This window comes from Propithecus coquereli, unplaced genomic scaffold, assembly GCF_000956105.1.
Source record: "Propithecus coquereli isolate 6110/MARCELLA unplaced genomic scaffold, Pcoq_1.0 Scaffold80, whole genome shotgun sequence".
NCBI classification, from domain to species: Eukaryota; Metazoa; Chordata; class Mammalia; order Primates; family Indriidae; genus Propithecus; species Propithecus coquereli.
In genome coordinates this window covers 3,569,419-3,589,912 of record NW_012154174.1, presented here as the reverse complement: position 1 = coordinate 3,589,912, position 20,494 = coordinate 3,569,419, and the positions used below count along the sequence as shown (strand labels likewise).

At 44.1% G+C, this 20,494-nt stretch overlaps 2 protein-coding genes across 4 annotated transcripts in view; one reads left to right on the top strand and one right to left on the bottom strand.

Moving 5' to 3' along the window:
• POLR3A (polymerase (RNA) III (DNA directed) polypeptide A, 155kDa) overlaps positions 1–8,373 on the bottom strand; it is a 46,379-nt gene extending 38,006 nt beyond the window's left edge. The window contains exons 1-9 of the mRNA XM_012663279.1: positions 8,244–8,373; positions 7,829–7,966; positions 7,217–7,388; positions 6,809–6,963; positions 3,000–3,239; positions 2,716–2,878; positions 2,403–2,539; positions 1,177–1,280; positions 348–489 (exon numbers count right to left, since the gene is read on the bottom strand). Coding sequence (XP_012518733.1) covers positions 348–489; positions 1,177–1,280; positions 2,403–2,539; positions 2,716–2,878; positions 3,000–3,239; positions 6,809–6,963; positions 7,217–7,388; positions 7,829–7,966; positions 8,244–8,360 — 1,368 coding nt within the window. The 5' untranslated portion in view covers positions 8,361–8,373. The remainder of the gene's footprint in view (positions 1–347; positions 490–1,176; positions 1,281–2,402; positions 2,540–2,715; positions 2,879–2,999; positions 3,240–6,808; positions 6,964–7,216; positions 7,389–7,828; positions 7,967–8,243) is intronic.
• A 4,969-nt stretch (positions 8,374–13,342) lies between these two features.
• RPS24 (ribosomal protein S24) lies at positions 13,343–19,778 on the top strand. 3 transcript variants are annotated; one of them, XM_012663277.1, is made up of 6 exons: positions 13,343–13,456; positions 14,783–14,848; positions 14,943–15,152; positions 16,479–16,589; positions 19,285–19,306; positions 19,688–19,778. In XM_012663277.1, the coding sequence occupies exons 1-5, from the start codon at positions 13,454–13,456 to the stop codon at positions 19,285–19,287; spliced, it is 393 nt and encodes a 130-aa protein (XP_012518731.1). In that variant the 5' UTR covers positions 13,343–13,453; the 3' UTR covers positions 19,288–19,306; positions 19,688–19,778. The 3 variants fall into 3 exon arrangements, with proteins under 3 accessions (XP_012518731.1, XP_012518730.1, XP_012518732.1); XM_012663276.1 differs by lacking the exon at positions 19,285–19,306 and having other exon boundaries at positions 19,688–19,774; XM_012663278.1 differs by lacking the exons at positions 13,343–13,456; positions 19,285–19,306 and adding an exon at positions 13,480–13,888 and having other exon boundaries at positions 19,688–19,774.
• The last annotated feature ends 716 nt before the right edge of the window (positions 19,779–20,494 follow it).

Genomic DNA, 20,494 nt, shown 5'->3' with positions numbered 1-20,494 from the left:
AAAAAAAAAAAAAAAAAAAAAATGTGCATGAGAGATAATATTGGGGCAAAAATAAAATAATTCTCAATTAGATCTTTTGTTTTACTGTTGTGGATAAATATTACATTATATTAATGAATACTAAAAATACTGAAGGAAAACTTGAAATTAAGTTTCACTCAAACTAAAAAGTGAGAGAAGAGGGAGATCAAAGATTATTGTATCTGTTCAGTTTAGACTTAGTTATTAAACAGGTTATGAAAACATGAGACTATGGGCAGTTTTAATTTCAAGAGTTCAGAAGTTAGCATTGCACACTCACAGCAATTCCCACTGACAGAAAGAGGTAAGAGCAATCTCATACTCACCAGGTGAGCCATGATGCTCAGTTTGTGCAGCGAGGGCTGCCGATTGAATAGCACCACGTCGCCATCGATGAGGTGTCTCTCTACGATGTCACCATACTTGAGCTCCTGAGCCATCTTTTCCCGATTTCCGTATTTCAGAAACCTGAACGTGCGACAGTACACATGATGTGCGGGAACACAGTTCGCTGACCACATCTCTCCCTCTTCAGATCAGGATTCAATCTTTAAAATGATCCTATTTCACCAAATCTAAGATGCCTCCATTTAAAAATCGTTAGTTTATGTGTCACCAAGAAAAAAAGCTGCCTATTAAACTATGACAAATTGACTGTAAGATCTATCCTAATTTTAGAAATGTTAAAATACGAAAAGAGTATGTTTTAGAATCACAGAAATATAGTAATGAATCAGCTTCTCTCAAAAGGCCCAACTGATGACATCCTCTCAGGGGATAAAAGGCACCGATGCTCAGTTCATCTCGCCGTGACAGCCAGAGCTGGGGAAGTGAGCACCACTGAGTTCCAAGTACACTGGAGGAAGCCCTGAGAGCACAAGTAACACAGGAAATCACCCACTGCCATACCCAGGGTATTTTGTCCACCTGGACCTAATAACATTATGTGCCAGAGAACAAATGAACGCTGCACGTGTAGTCAATGGTCAAACAGAGCAAATGACACACCCAGGCTCACTGCAATGTGCACAGGTATTTTCCACATGTCAAAATGTCACAGCGATTGTATTCTGGACTGCACTCTGTGGCTAGTGCGGGATGGTGAACTTCGTCATGAGAAAGTAGTTAAATCCTAATAGACTGGGAAAGCATTACCTCTTCATCTGCGTATGTCTCTGCTGAATGAAATTCGCTCCTGGGTGAACTTCAGGGCCATTTTGAACCAGTTTTCTCAAAAAACCGATGTTAGCTTTGTTCACCTGCAGCACCACAATAAAAAACAATCCGATACTTTCACGTCTCTGTAAGCTAGCAAACTATACTGAATCGTACCTTTATCTTCACTTTCCTTGTGTAGATTCTAGGAGAAACTGAGGCATCCAGGGCAGCCTGCTGCCTATAGTCTTGAGTATAATAAGAACAAAGGATTGGCAAACAGGCGCCCAAGTTCCAACTCAGTCATTCACTTGCTGGGTGACACGGCCAAGTCCTTTCCCGGCTCTGGCTTCCCCATTGGCGAAATGAGTAGGCTGGACTGACCTGCAGGGGTCTTCCAGCACAATCTGTGACCCCAGAAACAGGTAGCAACTTCATCTGCAATAATTTACCAGTGGCTTCTAAGGTTTAACAGTTGTGACACCAGCACCACAGGCCCTGGTCTGCATGGGCTGTGTTCTGCAATCTCTTGGACAACTGTCTTGTGGAACAACACCATTTCAGAGAAAGAAACTGTTGGATCATTAGCCACTCAACTGAGGATGCTTGATACAAGCTTTATCAGAAGCATCTGTGATCTGGTCTAACTATAAATCTCAAGGGTAAAGCCAGTCAACATTCTCCTCTTTGAAAGCCGCACAGTTATCTAGACCTCAATTAAAAAAAAACTACTGTAAATATAATTTTATATTCACTGTGAGCTTGAATTGAGTGTAAACTGGTACAGCCTCTCCGGGTACACCGCAACAGCCTTAAAATGTTTAAATGTTTTGACTCAGTGATTCTAAGGTTTTAAAAATAATAACCCATTCCATGAAAATTAATGAGGGGTAGTGTTTACCATTTAGTTCATTTAAAATATCAACTATGAACCAATGTAGAAAGGTGTCTAAGATATTATTAATTGGGAAAAAAGTTGCAGAACAGTACACACAATGTATTTAAGAGTAGACACATATGAAGCCAGACACAACTGCGGTTGTGTATGTTGTAGGTATCATACGCAGTTATAAACATACAAACAACCTGGAAAGATACATACACTCACATAAACCAAACTGTGCCTTGGGTGGGTTACTGGGGACTTTCTACTGTCTGCTGTCTGAAATCCAAAATGTAAAAAACTAGATTTAAAATAAAGAATTGAGCAGCTGAATGGTACTTACCTTCTCAGGAAAAGTTAGAATTTTGGCCACATGAACTGGCACAGCTACCTCGTCAATCCGGAGGTTGGGGTCTGGTGAGATGACTGTTCTGCCAGAAAAATCCACTCTCTTTCCTGAGAGATTGCCTCTAAATCGACCTAAGTAAATAAAAGTATGTCACAGGTCCTCATGGCACACCGTGTGCTGTTTAGTGGTAACAAGAACAGAGACTGAGGAAAGCCTGTGCCTTCCACCTAGACAGCGTGGACGTACAGGCCACAGAAAGGTAGCAAAGGCGGCGGGCCGGGTTGGGCACGTTTCACTGGAAACCTACCCTGTTTTCCCTTCAGGCGCTGGACGAAACCTCTGGTCCATTTTTTGGGTGCCATGTTGAGGGGGATGCCCGAGAGCTCGCTGTTAATGTAGAGGGCGCACTGCAGCTGCAGGAAATCCCAGTCCTCCATGATCATCTGGGTCTTGGCTCCTGAGATGCGATGCTTAAACGAGCACAGCACAAACAGGAACAAACCTGGTCAGCTGGATGTTTCTTGCATTTTCTTGACCAGAAGTTTTGGATAGATATACTACAAAACTTACAGACTACTGGGAAGCACTGACCTTTTTAATAACATCATTTAGAAAAATGATTTCTGTCAATTTCATTGTCAGATCATCTTCGTTGGTGCCAGACTTCAAATCGCTCACGACAGAGGGTCTGATACACAAAGGAGGCACCAGAAGTCGTGTGAGAATCAAATCAGAGGGCTTTCCAGCTTCTGGGTTCATCAGAAGCAGAGGGACATCTTCCGCTGGGATTCGTTTAAACAAATTCAGAACTATTAAGGGATTCAAGTTTTCCTATGGAGAGGAGGAGAGGAAGGAGTGGAGATAGTGTGTTAGTTTTCCATAGCTTGAGCAAGGTTTTACTTCTCCATGCTTTCTAACCTATCCATCAACCATTAACTCAGGATAAGCATAAGTAAAGACAGAGATTTCTATTGATGACATGCTACGTTGCCGGAACCTTAAAAAGGTACATGCTGTTTATTCCAATTATTTAAGCCAGTAATTTCACTTCTCATAATTATTCCCAAGAGTATAAGTTCAGAAATGAACATAAGCTGTTCTTACTAGTGAAAAATTTGAAATAGCTTGATAGGTTACTGGCTAGATAAAATCATGGTCTATCCCGCATGGAAAACCATGAAGCCATTAAAAAAATGACACCAGAAAAAAAACAAAGAAGAAAAAATGACACTTATATTAGAAATGTAGCTATTCACATGAAAAGCGTTCATAAAATATTGGTAAATGAAGTAAGCACGTGTATGCATGGTCTCATTTCTGGGGAAAATGTACATCTTTGCAGAGTAAAGGAAATGGAAGCATTCATTGAGGTGTTAACAGAGCTGTCTTTAGGTGAGTGGAATTAAATCTTTTTGCTTCTTTTTTATATTTAAATTTTCTCTGAGTTTATATTGCCTCTGTATGAACTCATTTAATAAAAGTGCTATACTATTAATAACTCACCCATGCAAACTATCAGAGAAATTCAAAGATCAAAGATAAGAATGGTCAGCTTGTGTCTTGTTGCCTACTTATTAAATTTTCTGGGGATTTAAGATCGTGTGACTGCGAGCGTACGTTACAGGCAGAATTTGCTAAGCACAGCATAAAGAGAAGGGGAATGAAGAAAGAAACGTTTGAACAGCACTGCAGCAAGAGGAGGTTACTGCGGTCCTGCCCTGGAGGACACGGTAGTGTAGCTGGGCACAGGGAAGGAATCCCACCAAAGAGGTGTTCTGTCTAGGTCCTTGTCCCTTCCTTAGCTTCTCCATCTTCCAGCCATGGGTACCTCACAACCACCCGAGGCAGTTAGGTATGAAACCTAAAACTGATTTAACAGAATTGGAGGGATGGGACAAAGGCCAGACCTCACCTGGAGTACCATAGTCAGTACAAGTTGAGTATTCCTCATCCAAAACGTGCGGGACCAGAAGCAAAGTTTTGATTTTGGATTTTGGAATACTTGCATTATGCTTACTGGCTGAGCATCCCGAATCTGGAAATCCCAAATCCAAAATGCTTCAATGAGCATTTCCTTTGAGCATCAAAAAAATTTTGGATTTTGGAGCATTCTGGGTTTTGGATTAGGGATACTCAATCTAGACAAGAGATTAAGAACATCATGGAACTGAAGGGCACGAGAATCAGCAAGAATCTGGAAGTCACTTCTTAGCAAGAGCGGTTACCCATGAAGGATAACAATGGCCTCCCAAGAGGCTCATGGAAGCAGCTGCTGACTTATTCTGCTATGTACCAGGAAACAGAAGACAGGGGCCGATGGAGAGACAGCACAGGAAGGGCTCAGTTTCGCACAAGGAAGACTACCCTAAGGACTAGCGCTCTCTGGCGATGGAGTGTGGGCTGCCCGGGGTGGTGGCGAGATAACATGGGGCTGGCAAGGGACCAGCCGGAGTGGCCTGTTGCTCAGTCTGCCGAGGACACTGTGGAAGGCATTTTCACCTAGTAGGGGAGACAGGATTGATGATGTCTATGGAAGGATTCCTGTTTGTATGTCCACCAGCCACTGGATTTGCCTTGATGTGGATTTAAGTGTGAGCATACGTTAGCCTTGTGGGGATAGAGTCCACGGTTTCTGTCCAGCCCCCAAAGGGGTGTATGACTTAGAAAAGTTCAATAACCACTGCTCTAGGGTCTCTTCCAACAACTCAGTCATGCTTCGCTGCCCATAAGGCATGTGGTTCCGCATTCCTGAAAATTAAATGGGCAGGGGAGCATGTCAGGACATGGAAACACACAGTGAGTGATGTGGCCCACTTGTCTGCATGCTGCCCTCTCCCTGAAGGGTGAACATACTCAAGGATGCTGCATCCTTGTGTGCATTAAGGGGCCCTCTCTGACACAGGGCTGCCTGGAATTAGGCAAGTGGCGAATTCAGGTGTTGTCCCCTCCGCACTTCCCTAGATAGTGTAAGCAGACCCAGGATGAGTAATGACCACAGAGGACCTGCCACTGCTCCAAGCACCATGACAGGCATCAGACAAAAATGGATCTTGTCAAAGACCCAGCTTAGCAGAAGAAGTAAGCAAATACACAAGATGGAACACAAGTGATACAATCAAGTGATACATGTGGCATGAATAATGTATGTGTGGCTCAGGGGAAGGCAGGATCAAAGCAGGGTCCAGACAGCAGAGGAGGCTGCGGGGAATTGGGGGAGAGGCGGATCACTGGGAATGCAAGCACACAAGCAGAGGTGGGGAACCCCTCGCCTGTTTTCGTTATGATTGTGACAGCAGTAGCAGTGGCAGTGGCCATGGTAAATACTACTGCAACTGGGCGCCATGCTCCCAGCACGGGCCATTTGCCAGGCACTGTGCTAAGCGCTTGATCTGAGACTTGTCTGTCAATCCTCAGAGCAGCCCTAAAACAGATGCTCTCAGATCTCCATTCTACAGATGAGGAAACTGAAGTCCTGGTTGGGTCACATGCTCCAGATCACAGAGCTGGTAAACGGCAGGGCTGGCTCTAATCTCTGGTCTGTCTGACCCCAAAGCCAAGGCTCTTAACTACCACCCTAAACCTCCACAGTGTTAACTTTGGTAAAAAGTGGGGCGGGGTGGACAGGGAGGTGACGGAAGCTGGGGAATGCCCTGAGAGCCAAGCTGGATACACCAGACAGGTGACTCTTCCTCAGGAGATGGGTCCTTCTGGGGCCAAATCGCTTAAGAGACTTTCTCAAACAAAATGCCTCCTAGGCCCTGGATGACAATCACCGCTACTGCTGAGAGCGTGTGGAGGCAGAGAAGCAGTCCTCGCCAGCAGAGAGAGACCGCAGGTCCCTGGGCAGAGAACGGGCAGGTGGCAGAGGGGTATCAGGGAGGCTGGTCTGGGAGCAGAGCAAAGTCAGCTCGGGGAAGATGGTAGTAAGGCCACAGCCAGGAGGGCACCTTACCCCTCGTGCTCACTAACCAGGCTGCCACCAGCTTGAAGAGCTCCTGGCTTCCGCAACTGTAGAAGGACAGATCTACCTTCTCAGCCTGTACCTTTGTCAACTTCCCCTGAAGTCGCTTAATTCTAACTGCCTTGAAGAACTAAAGTAAAAACAAACAAATCGAGTTGTAAGGCCAGTCCACATTAAACTCGGTGCCAGAAAAACACCTGTTACAGTCACACAAGTATTACAGGAGAGCTGTCAAACTTGTTGGACTTCTCGTTTTGGACAAAGGTGGGTGTATCGTGGGTGGGGAGGGAGGGAGAGGGAGAGGGAGAGTGAGAGAGTGCGTGCGTGCGTGTGTGTGTGTGTGTGTGTGTGTGTGTGTGTGTGTGAGAGAGAGAGAGAGAGAGAGAGAGAGATGTGTGCAAGCCGCAGGCAGAGGGTGGACGTGCGTGTTCAGGCTCACCTGTGCCCTTCCCAGCAGAGGCTCTACTTCTTTGTTATGTTCGATGGCTGTTTCGAAAGACTGAAGGAAATTTGATACAATGGGATCCACGACTTTTTTGTTGGTCTTGTATTTCTCGTGAATTATCTTGAGTAATCCACACTTCTTTACAGTTCCTATAGGGGTTAATTTATTTATGAAGAATAAAAAAGTTAGGTTCTTAGATTGGCTGGAGGTTGTAATCTGGTTAATAAGACCATCGAAACTTCTACAGCAATGAAAGATGAGAGGTGCATTTCCTAGTAGTACACCAGTTGTTACGCTCTGAAGCCTAATTTACAAGGAAAAAAGCTGACCCTAGAACATTACACACACCTAACAAACAGAAGAGAGTGAATGAACAGGGCTATCACCAAGCATCCCACTCACCATTAAAAGAGCCACAGTGATGGCAAATGCTTTTCTTTCGGCACTTATCAGAGATTTTCTTCTTTAGGCCTCGCTTCTGAAGGTAGGTCAGGCCGGGCCTCTTTAGATAATCTAGAAACTGCTTCTTCTCTTCTTGGGACAGCATGATGTGGCAGCAGGTTTTGCAGATCATCTTTATCAAATTAAGCAAAACAGATGAAAAGATAAGAGAAAATGGGAAATTCTTCTCTTTAAAATGTCACCCCCTTGTCCTGTACACTTAGCTGAGTGAACACACATACAAATCTACATGCAGATGTGCACAGAGGCAGCCCTGTGTTCACCAAAATGTTAATAGTACTCAAAGCCAGTGGCAGGATTTTGTTAACTCATTTTTCCTTTGTGCTGTTCTGTATTTTTGAATTATTACCATTGCTATTTTTTTTACAATGTATAAACACCATCTTCTCAAGGAAAAAAAAAATCCTTGAGTAATTTAATGTAGTACAAGATGAAAATATGATGTATTTAATATAAAAACTTCTCCTAGATAGAGCTCCCACCAGTCATGATTCCTAAGCTCACTCCAGTGTCCCTGACCAATCACTCCAGAATTCAGGCATGTGTGCTTACCTGCAGGATGCCTATGACCGCTCTGAAGTACCCCACGTGGAAACACGGCAGCTCCAGGTCGATGTAGCCATAGTGGCCCAGACAGTCAGCCAAGTTTTTCCCACAGGTTTCACATGGACGGTCCTTCTCGCTCGTACCCTTTGGAGAAAAGCACACCCAGTGATCAATGGAGACCACTGGACAGGAAAGAGAGACGAGCCCTCACACCTAGCCAGGTGACTCAGAACCAGAATCAACTGGGCAGCTGCAGTGTATGCACACCCAGCTGACTAAGGCTGGAGCCCCTGACTCGATCTGAGACATGTGGGGGAAGCTGGGCAGCTGGAAAGAAGCGCTTGCTGCTTCCAAGCTGGAAAGCCACCAGTTTTATCAGCAAGGCAAGACACAGGTACTGGGATGGGGCAGGGGGTCTTACCATCCTATGGTCAAGCACCCCATACAGCAAGGGGGCGTGGTGGTTGTCCTGGCTGTACAGGTTCTTACTCACGACTTGGATGTGTGCCTGCTGACGCATCTCCTCAGGTGACTTCATCCCAAAGCAGATATGGCTTCTGGAATGGGAAGAAAAAGGGGAGCCGTTATATCGATGGCAATCACATATACAGACCACCATAACCGACCTATCCTCCCAATTCTCTCTATAGGCTCTTCCCACCATAGTAAATATATTCAAACCTCTCCCATTTTTCCTTCACAAACATCCCTTTATCCATCCGGAATCCAGTTTCTACTGTCACCATCAAATGAACAGTGCTCACCAAGGTCACCTAGCTGACCTGCTGACTGCTGAATCTAACAAGAACTTTCTCATTTTACCTCTTTGCAGCACTGGCAGCCCCTCCCTTCCCCACCCCCACCTCCCTCTGCCCAATCTTGAAGTCCTTTTCTCTTGGCTCTGGTGACACCATACATGCTTTGCGTTTTCTTTCCCTCTTTGCTCCTCCCCTAGTCTCTTTTGAGGTCTCTTCTACTGCCATCCCTTAAATACTGGCATCTCATCCCACCTAGAGTTACAACTTCTGTCTTCTCATCTTTGCACTCTATACATTCCTCCCGAGCGACTGTGTCACTCAGGAACATGTCGTCTGTCAAACCTTTCTGCAGGCCAGCTACTGCTAGTCAACTGGACATCTGTATAGACACCAGGACAGCTCCACTTGGATATCTCACAGGCACTTCAAACCTCACATACTGAAAACAGACCCCAATACTTTCTCTCCCACATCTCTCCCTTCACTTACTTTTCCAATAAATTGGGTGTTTATTATGTGCCAGGTACCATCCTAGAGGCTGAGGATACAGACTAAACAAGACAGACAAGGCCCCTATAAACATAGAGCTCACAGTTCAGGGTGGGAAAGACAGACAATAAACAAACAGGTACAAAAAAGTGAATAAATGCAGAGAATTAAAATGATGTAAAGTGGCAGAGAGTCTGAGGAGACCACTTTACGTTGCATGGTCAGAAAGCCTCTCTGTACAACTGACATGTAAGCTCAATTCTGAATACGAGGGAGCCAACCATAAGACGAGTAGGAGGACAAGCATGTGACGCAGATAGAATGAGTAGGGCAAAGGTCCTCAGGCTGGCCAAAGCTTGGCATTTTCAAGGACCCAAATGCAAACAGTGCACCGGAGCACAGAAGCTACCGGTACATGATGAAGTCAGTGAAGCATACAGGGGCCAGATTATGAAGGGCTTGGGAACTCTTGGTGGGCAATTTAAATGCTAGTGCGATGGAAAGCTGCTAGAGGGTTTTAAGCTCAAAGTGACATAGATCTAATTTGCATTTTAACAGAATCACTTGAGCCGCTTTGTGAGGATGTGAGGATGTCTTATGCTGAATGGGAGTGGGTGTTGTGGTAGGTGTGAGGGGCCAAGCTGGATATGGAGACACCATGTGGGAGGACACTGCTTCATCCAGGTAAGACACCTGTTCCAGCGAATAGCAATCATTCACACAGCTGCCCAAGCAAGAAAGTCTGTATGTTGGCCAGGCGTGGTGGTTCATGTCTGTAATCCTAGCACTTTGGGAGGCCAAGGTGTGAGAATCACTTGTGGTCAGGAGTTCGAGACAAGCCTGGGCAATATAGCAAGACGTATCTCTACAAAAAATTTAAAAATTAGCTGGATGTGGTAGAGTGCACCTATAGTCCCAGCTACTTGGGAGGCTGAGGCAGGTGGATAGCTGGAGCCCAGGAGTTTGAGGGTGTAGTGAACTACGGCCACTACATCTAGCCTGGGCAATGGACTGAGACTCTACCTCAAAAAAAAAAAAATAAATAAATAAAAGAGAAGGAATTCTGTATGTATATCTCATGTTTTCCTTACTTTCATCACTACCAGTATTTTCAATTTTACACCCTAAGCCTCTCTGAAATCCACTTTTCCTCCAATGACTCTACCACCCTAGTGCAGGCCATCATCACCCCCTACCTGGATCTGTGCAATGGCCTCCAGGGTCTCCCTACCTCTAATTCTCTCCTCTGTGAATCAACAGATCTTCGAGAAGAAGAACGCTTACCAAGAAACTCCCCTGTTTAAAACCCTTCAAAGGTTCCTCACTGCCTGCAAGATGACTCCTTGACACAGCTTCAAGTCTCCTGCTTCCTTCTCATCACCCACCCTCTGTCCCTCAAGCATGCTCCTTGAAGAAGGTTGTTCGGTCTGCCTTCTTCTGCCCGGACCCACTAGATGCTCTCAGAACACCCTATGCCTACCCTTGTCATTGCACTTGTCACAAGCAGCGTTGACTTGCGCTCCTTTTCCAATTAGACTAGGCAGCAAAGGTCTAGTTCATGTCGTATTATTAATGCCTGACACTGGGCCCAACACACAGTACCCTCCTCAGTGTCTGCTGTAAGAATGATGGATTCATTTTTATACCGAAAATTCTAAGCAGAGGCCATGGCCTAATAAATAATCTCTGAGTGCGAAAGCTCAGAATAGCAGCTTCATTTCTTCATCCATCTGCTTGTAGTACAGCTTTCTGCCTGGCAACTCCATTCTTTTGGTCAGCAAATACTGCCTCCGTGTCAGGCGCTTGCGGCAAAACCCGAATGAGACACAGTCCCCGCCCCAGATTGCTCTCCTTGCTGCAGCTGGGGAAAGATTTACTGAACGAAAGAGATCATCGTAGACTTCTAGAGAACTCGAGCTTCGGCCCAGGCTACACGTACCGCCAAGGCTCAGGCCGTTCCACCTTCTCCGCCCGAGTCCGGGGACCCCCCCACCGATGCTGATATCCGCTCGGCCTGACCAACACTCTTTGACCTATCCTGGTACTTCTAAGCTTTGGTCACACCTTCTGCTGACTCCTGGCCCTCCCTTCCAATTGTCCCTCACCTCTGACCCTTAAAGACCCGGGATCGCTGGCCTGGGACCCCCTCTGCCCCTCTTCTCTCCGCCCTTTGGCCGCTCTTGATCGTCTTACATTTTCTTGGCCACATCCGTCTCCCGGAACTGCTCCTTCACCATGGTGACGGCTGCCGGGGCGCCTCCTCGGGAGGACAGGCTGGGGAAATGATGCTCCCTACACCTCCCGAGGGTGCTTCTCGAGTCGCGGCTAACACACCCGCAGCATCCTCTCGGCCACCGTAGAGCGCCCCACGTGCCCGCTTCCTCTTCTGCTACTCGCTGCGCGTCTGTCTGCCAAGAGAGACTTCCGGCGCTCCGCGTTGTGCACTCTCCCTACACCGCCATCTGGCGACATTGCCTTGAAACTGCATTAGGACCTGCGCTATATTTTAAAAATCCTATTTCCGGTCCATTTAGCCAGGTCCTGTCAGACACTTGCTGAGAAACTATTAATACATACAACCCTTTGCCTCTAGACTTTTAGACACCTAGAGAGCCAAAAATTGCATAAAATCGAAAACCATCATCAACATCAATACCATCTAAATTAAGAGGCCCTAATTGTTTAAGGGAAGAAGATGGAGGCTGTAATGAACCGGCCATGGAACAGAGGACACCATGCGGACGACAAACAAGGGAAATATGCAGAGCGGAAAACATGGACGCGAATGTGCCTCCAGTTCATAAAGTTATTTTGGGGAAAAAAGAGAATGAAATTTATATTCTTGATTACAAAAACAGAAGTTCAAAATTTATCAGTTTAGAGTGAAAACAGCTATGGTAAGCTACGGAAAGAAAAGGGAAGAATGGGAAGCGAAGATCATTCAATGGATTGAAGAAATAAATTGTTTGCCTACAGTCTGTTACAGCCTGTGGGAAGTGATCCTAGTGTAATATCTTCGCGCATGAAACTGGCAAGGAAACCACACCACCCAGGGCTCAGCGCTGCAGAACCTGGCACTAATTCCTTACTGTTTGTGAAAAACTCTAAACAGAACTTAACAAAGTGGTTCAACACCTCTGAATTTTAAGAAGGGATGCTATCTTATTTCAGATGCCAAGCATCCTTACTTGTAAAGCATATCAGGTTTTACTAACTTATTTCAATACTCAACTACTTATATCTTTGAAGTAACGTTGATAATATTATACCAATAAGATTTCGATTGTGAGTGACTTATCTTCTAGAGGTTAGGAGTGAAAGTTCTGGAATTACAATGCCATTACGGAAGTCTAGGTATCACGCCTTAAAAGTTATGTGTTTAACTTGATTACCTCTGTAAAGAAAAAAACAAACCAAAACAAAAAGATTTTTAAAGAGTTGTGTGACCTTGGGAAAGGTACTTAACCTCATTGTGTTCTAGTTTCCCCATCTATGCAGGGGTAATAGGTACCCTATTTTTTAGAGCTGATGGGAAGGTTAAAGGGCAAAATGAAGGTAAAAGTAACAGGGACATAGCAATCACTCAATGAATATTAACTATTCTTATTCCGAAGAATATGAGAAAGCTGCGCTCAAAGCCTGTGCCCTGGTCTCCTCGTCCACACTAACTTTTGGGAAGTACGTCCTATTTTTTCTCTTTGAACATGCACATTTACGTTTCTTATCTTTCTATATCTGTTGCACTTCTAGCAAAATATTTCTGGATCAACCAGATGTCTATTAAAAGTTAATTTTGTGTAAAAACTAAGAGTTGCAGAAAAAGCCAAAGACTTTTATTTTGAATGAGGCTTTATTTTGAATGAGACCACAGAAGCGTCAAACATAATATTTATGAATAATAAATTAAAACGGGGAGTGTTGTGTACTTGGAATAACAAAGGTTTCGGGTCAGGGTTTCTGCACTTTCCCTAATCTGTAAAACGAGGAGGCTGCCCGGGAGGATCTCCTAAGGTGGCCTCCAGGCTTACCCACCTCTAACTCGAAAGGAAGCAATTTAAACTATCGTTTGGTTTACAGTAATTCCATGTATGTACTATTCAGCGTAATGAATTGAACTGAAATTGAACACGTGCTTGCGTAAACCTAGACCGCCGGAGCTGCTTTGCCTCCTGATTGGCCAGTCCAAAATCCCAGGGGTGTGGCCAAAGGTCAGTGAGGCGGGACCACAGGCATTTTCAACCAGGCATTAGCATGGTCAGCCCTGCGATCCGGGCCACGCCCTCACGTCGGCGCCACCAGGGGTCCTTTCGTGCGCGTTGATATGATTGGCTGGCGAAGAGTGGTTCTCTTTTCCTCCCTGGCTGCTTGAGGGTCGACCGCCATCATGGTGAGTATCCCTGGACCCGTGCAGTCATCGGCCTGGTATCCGAGCCATCCTTCGTTTTCTGATCCTGCCATCTGAGCTACAGCTGCTCGACGCCCCGTTGCTCTTCTCTGGCCGTATCTGGCGCAGGCCAGTTGCCAAGGGCCCTAGGGCCGCTGGCAGGGAGTCAGGGCAGGCCGGCTGCTCTGTCGAGCTGCGCTGCAGACACAGACAGGCTGGGTGTTGATGTCCAGGGCCTGGGCACTGCGAGGGCGGCTGCTGCGCTTGTTGGCCTCGTGGGGCACAGTAGAAGGAGTGGGGGTTAGACCCTAGTAGGCACATTTCTCCTGCAGTCCCAAATTGGGCTAGGCAGGTCGTAGGTGATGGCAGCCAGAGAGGTGAAGAAGGTGCCGGCAGCGCCTGGGCTAGTTGCGGCGCGTGAAACCGTTCCCATGTGTAAGCTAGAAATCTTGTCATCTTAATTAATGGGTCTTGTCGCCCCATATTGCGGAAACTGAGGCCCTGAAAAGGGATACAACCAAAATGTGGTCTTGTTCCCAGTCACTACTTGTTAGCTTCATCATTAAAGGTTCCAGCTCCCGTTTTTAACTCCACCTGCAAGCAATTTTTTTCCCCTCTGATCCTTTATTTTCAAGAATTTCGTACCATCGAGGTGAATTTCATTTAGTGTGGTTTCTCAGAACTGCAGAGGAAAGAAGTCTGGCAAGTCAGTTGTTTCTCTGAAAGTCTCTTACTTTTTGGTAAAATTGTTCTTTTTTTAGTCAGCATAAAATTGCTGAATGCCCATATTGCTTGGTAGTTACTTAATAAAATGCCTTGTTTTGTGGGCTCTAAGGTGGCTATCCAAGAAGGGTAGATTACATAGAGGAAGTGAGTGCAGCCTTAGTGTCAAATTTTGCAAGATGTTATAAACACAATTCTGTGAGTGTAACTTTTATATGAACTTGCAGTAATTTTTATTTCAGAAAAGTGGCTCTTAGTTGAGGGTGAATTTGCCCCTAAGGGAGCGGTTGCTAAAGTCTGGTGACATTTTCGATTGTCAGAACTGGGTGGCATCTAGCGGTTAGAAGCCAGGGAGTCTTATAAATATCTAAAAACGTACAGGACAGTTTCCAAGCAAAGGATTATCTAGACCAAAGTATCAGTAGTGGTGAGGTTGAGAAACTTCCAGAGTGATAGCCGTAACTTAAAAAAGTGAAGTAAGATTTATATATTCACATAAAACTGTTGAGTGTCCTGTGAGTTTGGCATAGTTCTAGGTCTTGGAAAATCACAGCAAGGTTAAGAAAAGGTTGAGTAGTTTTATTAACGAGGGTGTTATGTTTTCAGAACGACACAGTAACTATCCGGACCAGGAAGTTCATGACAAACCGACTACTTCAGAGAAAACAAATGGTGAGGAAGGGCACATCAACATTTGGTTCATTGTTCTTTATTTTAAAGATTCATTTTATTATAAGAAACACTAAATTTGATAATTTCCTTTTAGGTCATCGATGTCCTTCATCCTGGGAAGGCAACAGTACCAAAGACAGAAATTAGGGAGAAACTAGCCAAAATGTACAAGACCACACCAGATGTCATCTTTGTATTTGGTTTCAGAACTCACTTTGGTGGTGGCAAGACGACTGGCTTTGGCATGATTTACGATTCCTTGGATTATGCAAAGAAAAATGAACCCAAACATAGGCTTGCAAGGTTTTTCATTTGTTCAAAAGTTACTGAAGATTTATTTTTTCATTAGCGTTGTGTTGGTGTAGAGTGAGGAAGACCAAGAGGTCTGGGAGGGACAACATACAGACATGAAGAAATCTGAAGGGGTTAAGAGAAAAGGTTATTTGATAAAATGCACAGGTAGAGTGTGGGGGTTCAGAATTGGAGTCTGGCATTTGAAGTGGGTTCAGAGGGCAGATAAAATAGTGCTCATGGAGATGGGCTAGGGGGTGAGGGTCCCTATCCACAGGGGAAGTAGGGGGATGAGTTTGGAAAGGTAGCTTGGCACCAGATTCACTGAGGTCCTTTAATACCGAAAGACTGATTGTGGACGTAATCCCTTAGGTAGCCAGGAAACATGAACGGTGTCGGATCATATGCTAAGTGCCAAGCACTATAGAGTGAACCACAGCAGTGAACAGGGAAGCTCCATAGCTTACATTCTAGTAAACAAACAAACATTATTAGCTTGAAATGCTACCTTTGTATTCCCTTTTAACCTATTTTACTCCCTTCTGTAAATCTTGCCATACAATATCTGTGAAGGAAAATCCTGGTGATATGGTAGATAAATGCCACACTATTTTTTTTTTCTTGAGACAGGGTTTCATTCTTGCCTGGGCTAGAGTGTAGTGGTGTCGTCATAGCTCACTGCAACCTCAAACTTCTGGGCTCAAGCGATCCTCCTGCCTCAGACTCCCAAAGTGCAAGGATTACAGACGTGAGCCCCCGCGCCCAGCCCGCACTATTTTAATTGGGTTCATGTTCTGAGAACGCCTTGCTGAGGAGGTGACATTGAAGCTGAGATCCTTGTAAAGATTTAGAAACAGTCTTCTGTTCCTTTTAGGCAGCAAGAACGGGAAGTGCAAAGGTGGGCAGAGTGCAGGTGTGTAGATTGGAATCTTCGTGGTGGGGAGGGTCAAGATCTTGGTAAAGGCCTCTCTTCATCAGGGAGTGATAGCGAGGTGAAGTGGAAGGAGACCTTGAAGGGAAGCCAGTTGGGAGATGTGTTGTTTTGGTGGTGCAAAAAGAAGAAAAAATAGCTATGGGTTCAAGGCTGGACAATAACAGCTAGTCTTCTGAATTTCCCATTCAGATAGTATCAGGTGGACCATTTGTTTCCTGCGAGGCTATTCTGTACTTTCTCTTCATTCATTTGTTCTATCACAAACAAGTATTAAATGTACTTGAAAGATTTTGGGTTTGGAAAATTGCATTTCTTAAGCTCTGACTTAAGTTTCCCTACCAGGCTGGTAGGTAATGACGAGTTAATACTGGCAAGTCACTGAGATAATATGCCTTTGTCCTTCAGCATGGCCTGTACGAGAAGAAAAAGACATCAAGAAAGCAGCGAAAGGAACGCAAGAACAGAATGAAGAAAGTCAGGGGGACTGCAAAGGCCAATGTTGGTGCTGGCAAAAAGGTATAGTTCATCAAGGAAAACACAAATGTCGATAATTGTAGGTCTTTAGTTTCTAGAAAAGGAGGAGTTTTGTTTTCTTAATAATCTTTCTTAATGTTTTTTCTTTTCCCTCTTATTCTGGATTACAGAAGGTAACATGCTTTGAGACGCTACGTAGCATAGTGTCTTAACACCTCAGTAGAGTAGCTTATCCCAACCCTCACAGAATAGCACGACGTGGGGGCCACATTGGTTCAGTGATCCTAGTGGGTACCTTTCAAGACCTGTCACAAAAAGTTTTCATTTTACTACTCATTGGCATAGCTTGTTACAGGAGGAGCAGATCTTGTTCCCTGGGATTTAACTTATTTTCTTAACATGGACACTGGTTTAAGAAGCAGTTGGACCAATGTGGCCCGTTTTTTCCTGGCACGCTGGAGAGGCAGCAGAGATCTCAGATTGCTTTCCTCTCTGGTTGGCCAAGACCTGTAAATAGTTGAAATAGTTTTTACCTTTTAAATAGTTTGAATGGAATTAAGGTGTTGGGTTGTTAATTTACAAATAATCAAGTGTTCTGTGAACTTTTTTTTTTTGCTTTTCCCCTCTACTTTCTTGGATTTCTTGTTCATCAGAAATGAAGTGTCTAGCAGGTACTGAGATTATGAGCACGGTGTGGGGATGCATCACCTTCACTGAGTTTGCTTTGATGCTTTGCATGTTGGCTTTTGGACGACAGTTTTATAGTGTGGTCTATTACGAGGCCAATGCTATGTTTTAAGATAATATATTACGAACAAAGGAGAAAAACTCTAATCATGTTTATTTTGGAAACTCAAAAATGCATGTTACATGATGAAGTGACTCACTGGAGGAAGGTGGGTGCTCTACCTAACAGACACCTTTTAGCTTCCACTTGGGAGATGTGCATTCCAGGGAATCTCAGATGAAGGAGATGCCTTTAGTTAACACTGGGCTTGGGAAGGGCTCTCATCTGGGAGCAGCTTTTCCCTCTGGAGTCAGGAGACCGGATTATTCTCCAGCAGCTCTGGTAACAGACCAGTCCGTAAAACTTGGCAAAGCCTCTGTCCTAGTGGTAGCCACTCAAAACTGCCTTTTACTGTTTTCATTGTTTCTTATTACTTAAACTCCAATATTCAGCCTGGTGTCTTTTTTTAAATAGAAAGTTTTTTGAGCTATTTGTATAGTCACACCAAAGCTTTTGATAGATATGCTTTTTCCACAAGCATTTGGTCAGAATGGCTCACTACCCTATTTTAAACACATTTTGCACATTGAATGGCCCATGTTTTTAATGTGAAGTGGGCCGAGTGGAGTGGGGGGAGTGGGGTTTTGAAACAGTGGCTGTGGCTCCAGTGACTTCTTTTATAATCAGTCACTCCCTGCGAGGCAGGGCAGTGAACTTCGTATTGCCTGCCCAGGACTGTAATTCCCAGTGCCATGGAGTTAGCAGTAATGAATGAACTGCCAGCAGAGCTACTCACTGCTTAGAACCGCTTCCTGTTTGTGAGCATTGTACCAATTGAGAGACGTTGCAAAGAGTCAGTCAAAATTTGTCTTCTGACCTACGTTTGAAGGATGTCTAACACATGATTCTTTTCTTCATTCAGCCTTTGAGTTCCATGAGTTAGTGCACTCAGCCTTTGAGTCCCACTTGTACAGAGGGGCTGCCTGTGGGGACCTGAGCCATCAACGTTCCTGCTGCAGGTTGAGCTGGTGCATCTCACTAGCACTGCTCTGAAAAGCCAGTTGGAAAATGAATGCATAAATGAGCACATAAATTCTTTGGCTCCGAAAAAAAAAATGCCAGACATAGCTATGTTCCTTTTAATCCTGTTTTATTTAGATGTTAGAATTGGTATTTGTTCTTGCCTTTTGGTTGCAGTATTTTAAACTAAGGCATAAGTAGTCTCATTTGAGGAATAACTACTATTTTTACTTAATCTAAATTGTGCCTCCCTTAAAATACTAATTTGTATTACTTTTGTGGCCGTGAATGGATGGTGTCTTTTAAAGCATTGGACTGAGACAGCTTTTAAAAGACTTGCCTGATGATTTAGAGCAAGGGTCCTTAACCTGTATGAGTTGTGTAGTTATTTCATTATATATTACAACGTAAATGTAATAATAATAGCAATAAAGTGCACAATAAATGTGACACGCTTGAATCATCTGAAACTATCACGCCCCCTCCCTGATCTGTGGAAAAATTGTCTTCCATGAAAATGGTCCCTGGTGCCAAAAAGATCGGGGATGACTGATTTAGAGCCCTTCCACTGAGGTTAAATCAGACTTTAGTCTGTGATGATTCTCAAATCTGACAGTGGGGTTAGTGTGCCCAACCAGAGCAGAGGGGCTGAGGCTCACGTGTGTGTACTTGATCAACATGTAGGCAGTGGCATCCTGGACTGGTACCACATTGGCATAATGATCTCTTCATCGTGAAGTTACCATGCCACCTTGTTTGCATAAGAACCACAGTAATCAGACAAAGTGTTCTCAGAATTGGGAGGAAAAAAATCAATGAGTGTGTCTTAAGGGGTATTCTGTATACAATTGCAAAGAACAAAGTGGTCGTCTTTAAGATACCCTGATTGCATGCACTTAAATGCAGATTATTTTGGAGTTTGAAAAGGGACTATTAATGAAATGTTTCTTTCCCTCTTTCCTCTTTTTCCCTTCCCCGCCACTGATTCAGTGAGCTGGAGATTGGATAACAGGTATAATTCAAGCTTTTGATGTAGATCACTAGACTCCTTAGTTTACTGATGAAGTAGTTTAAAAGTAGATCGTGTGAAATAGATTTAGAAGTAGATATATAAATGCTTTGAAGAGTTGTAATCTGTTAAAATACTAACAGTGACATGGTTTTGTTTTTAAAATTTAGTAATACTTAACCCATTTTTTTGTTTCATTCCTAACTTGAGTCTTTGTAAGTTTTTTTTCTTAATGCTTACATTGTTATGATTACACAAATAACTTGATGTGTTCTAGGTTACTAATATTTGTTCTGCATGAGTGTTGTTTGGAATTCGTTGAAGACTGATTTTTAAGGTATTTTAAAGGCAGTTGCTGACTAACCTTTTTCTCTTGATTGACAGCCGAAGGAGTAAAGATTGTGCAGTGACGTTATCTGCAGCCATCGTGTGGATTTTTCACAAGAAGATTAATAAACTTAAAAACTTTGATGTGTCTCGTTTGAAATATATTTAGTTTTTTGGGGGTGTTAAAAGTTAATCTGCTGTTACTTCTGATTTAAATTCCCTCCCAAGTTCACATATTCCATTAAGCATTCAGTGAAAACTTGGTCTAATGGGGTGGTATTTGTCCTTCCCTTTAATAGCACAATGTCAGGTATAGAGCGTCAGCAGTATATTGGGCTAGTCTGGTGTGCTTCGTGTTAATATTTCCATCAGTGCAGTTGGTTGGTCTCTAAAAGAGACACTTGAATCTGGACCCCTTTTGGTTTTCCTAGACCCCAACTTAGTTCTTGTTATGTTAAAAATTATTTGCTGGCCTCAATAGAAATTAAAATGACTAGATCACATCCTCTTCATTTGCCTTGGAGTAAATAGGACCTGTGGATAGTTATCTGTGTATTGCAGGTTTGTGCTTATGGAGCAAGTGAGTATTGTCTGAGTCGGGGATTTGAAGGAGCCTCCAGTCCAGTGAATGTTTGGGTGTAGTGTATAATTGTCTGGTAAATAAGCCATCCGTATGTGATTTTTGTGACTATAGATGGCCATCTGTGTGCTATTTCTTTGCCACATGCTGATTCTTAGGCTGTCTCATTCAGAACTAAAGGCCTGGCTGGGCGTGGTGGCTCACGCCTGTAATCCTAGCTCTCTGGGAGGCCGAGGTGGGCGGATTGTTTGAGCTCAGGAGTTCGAGACCAGCCTGAGCAAGAG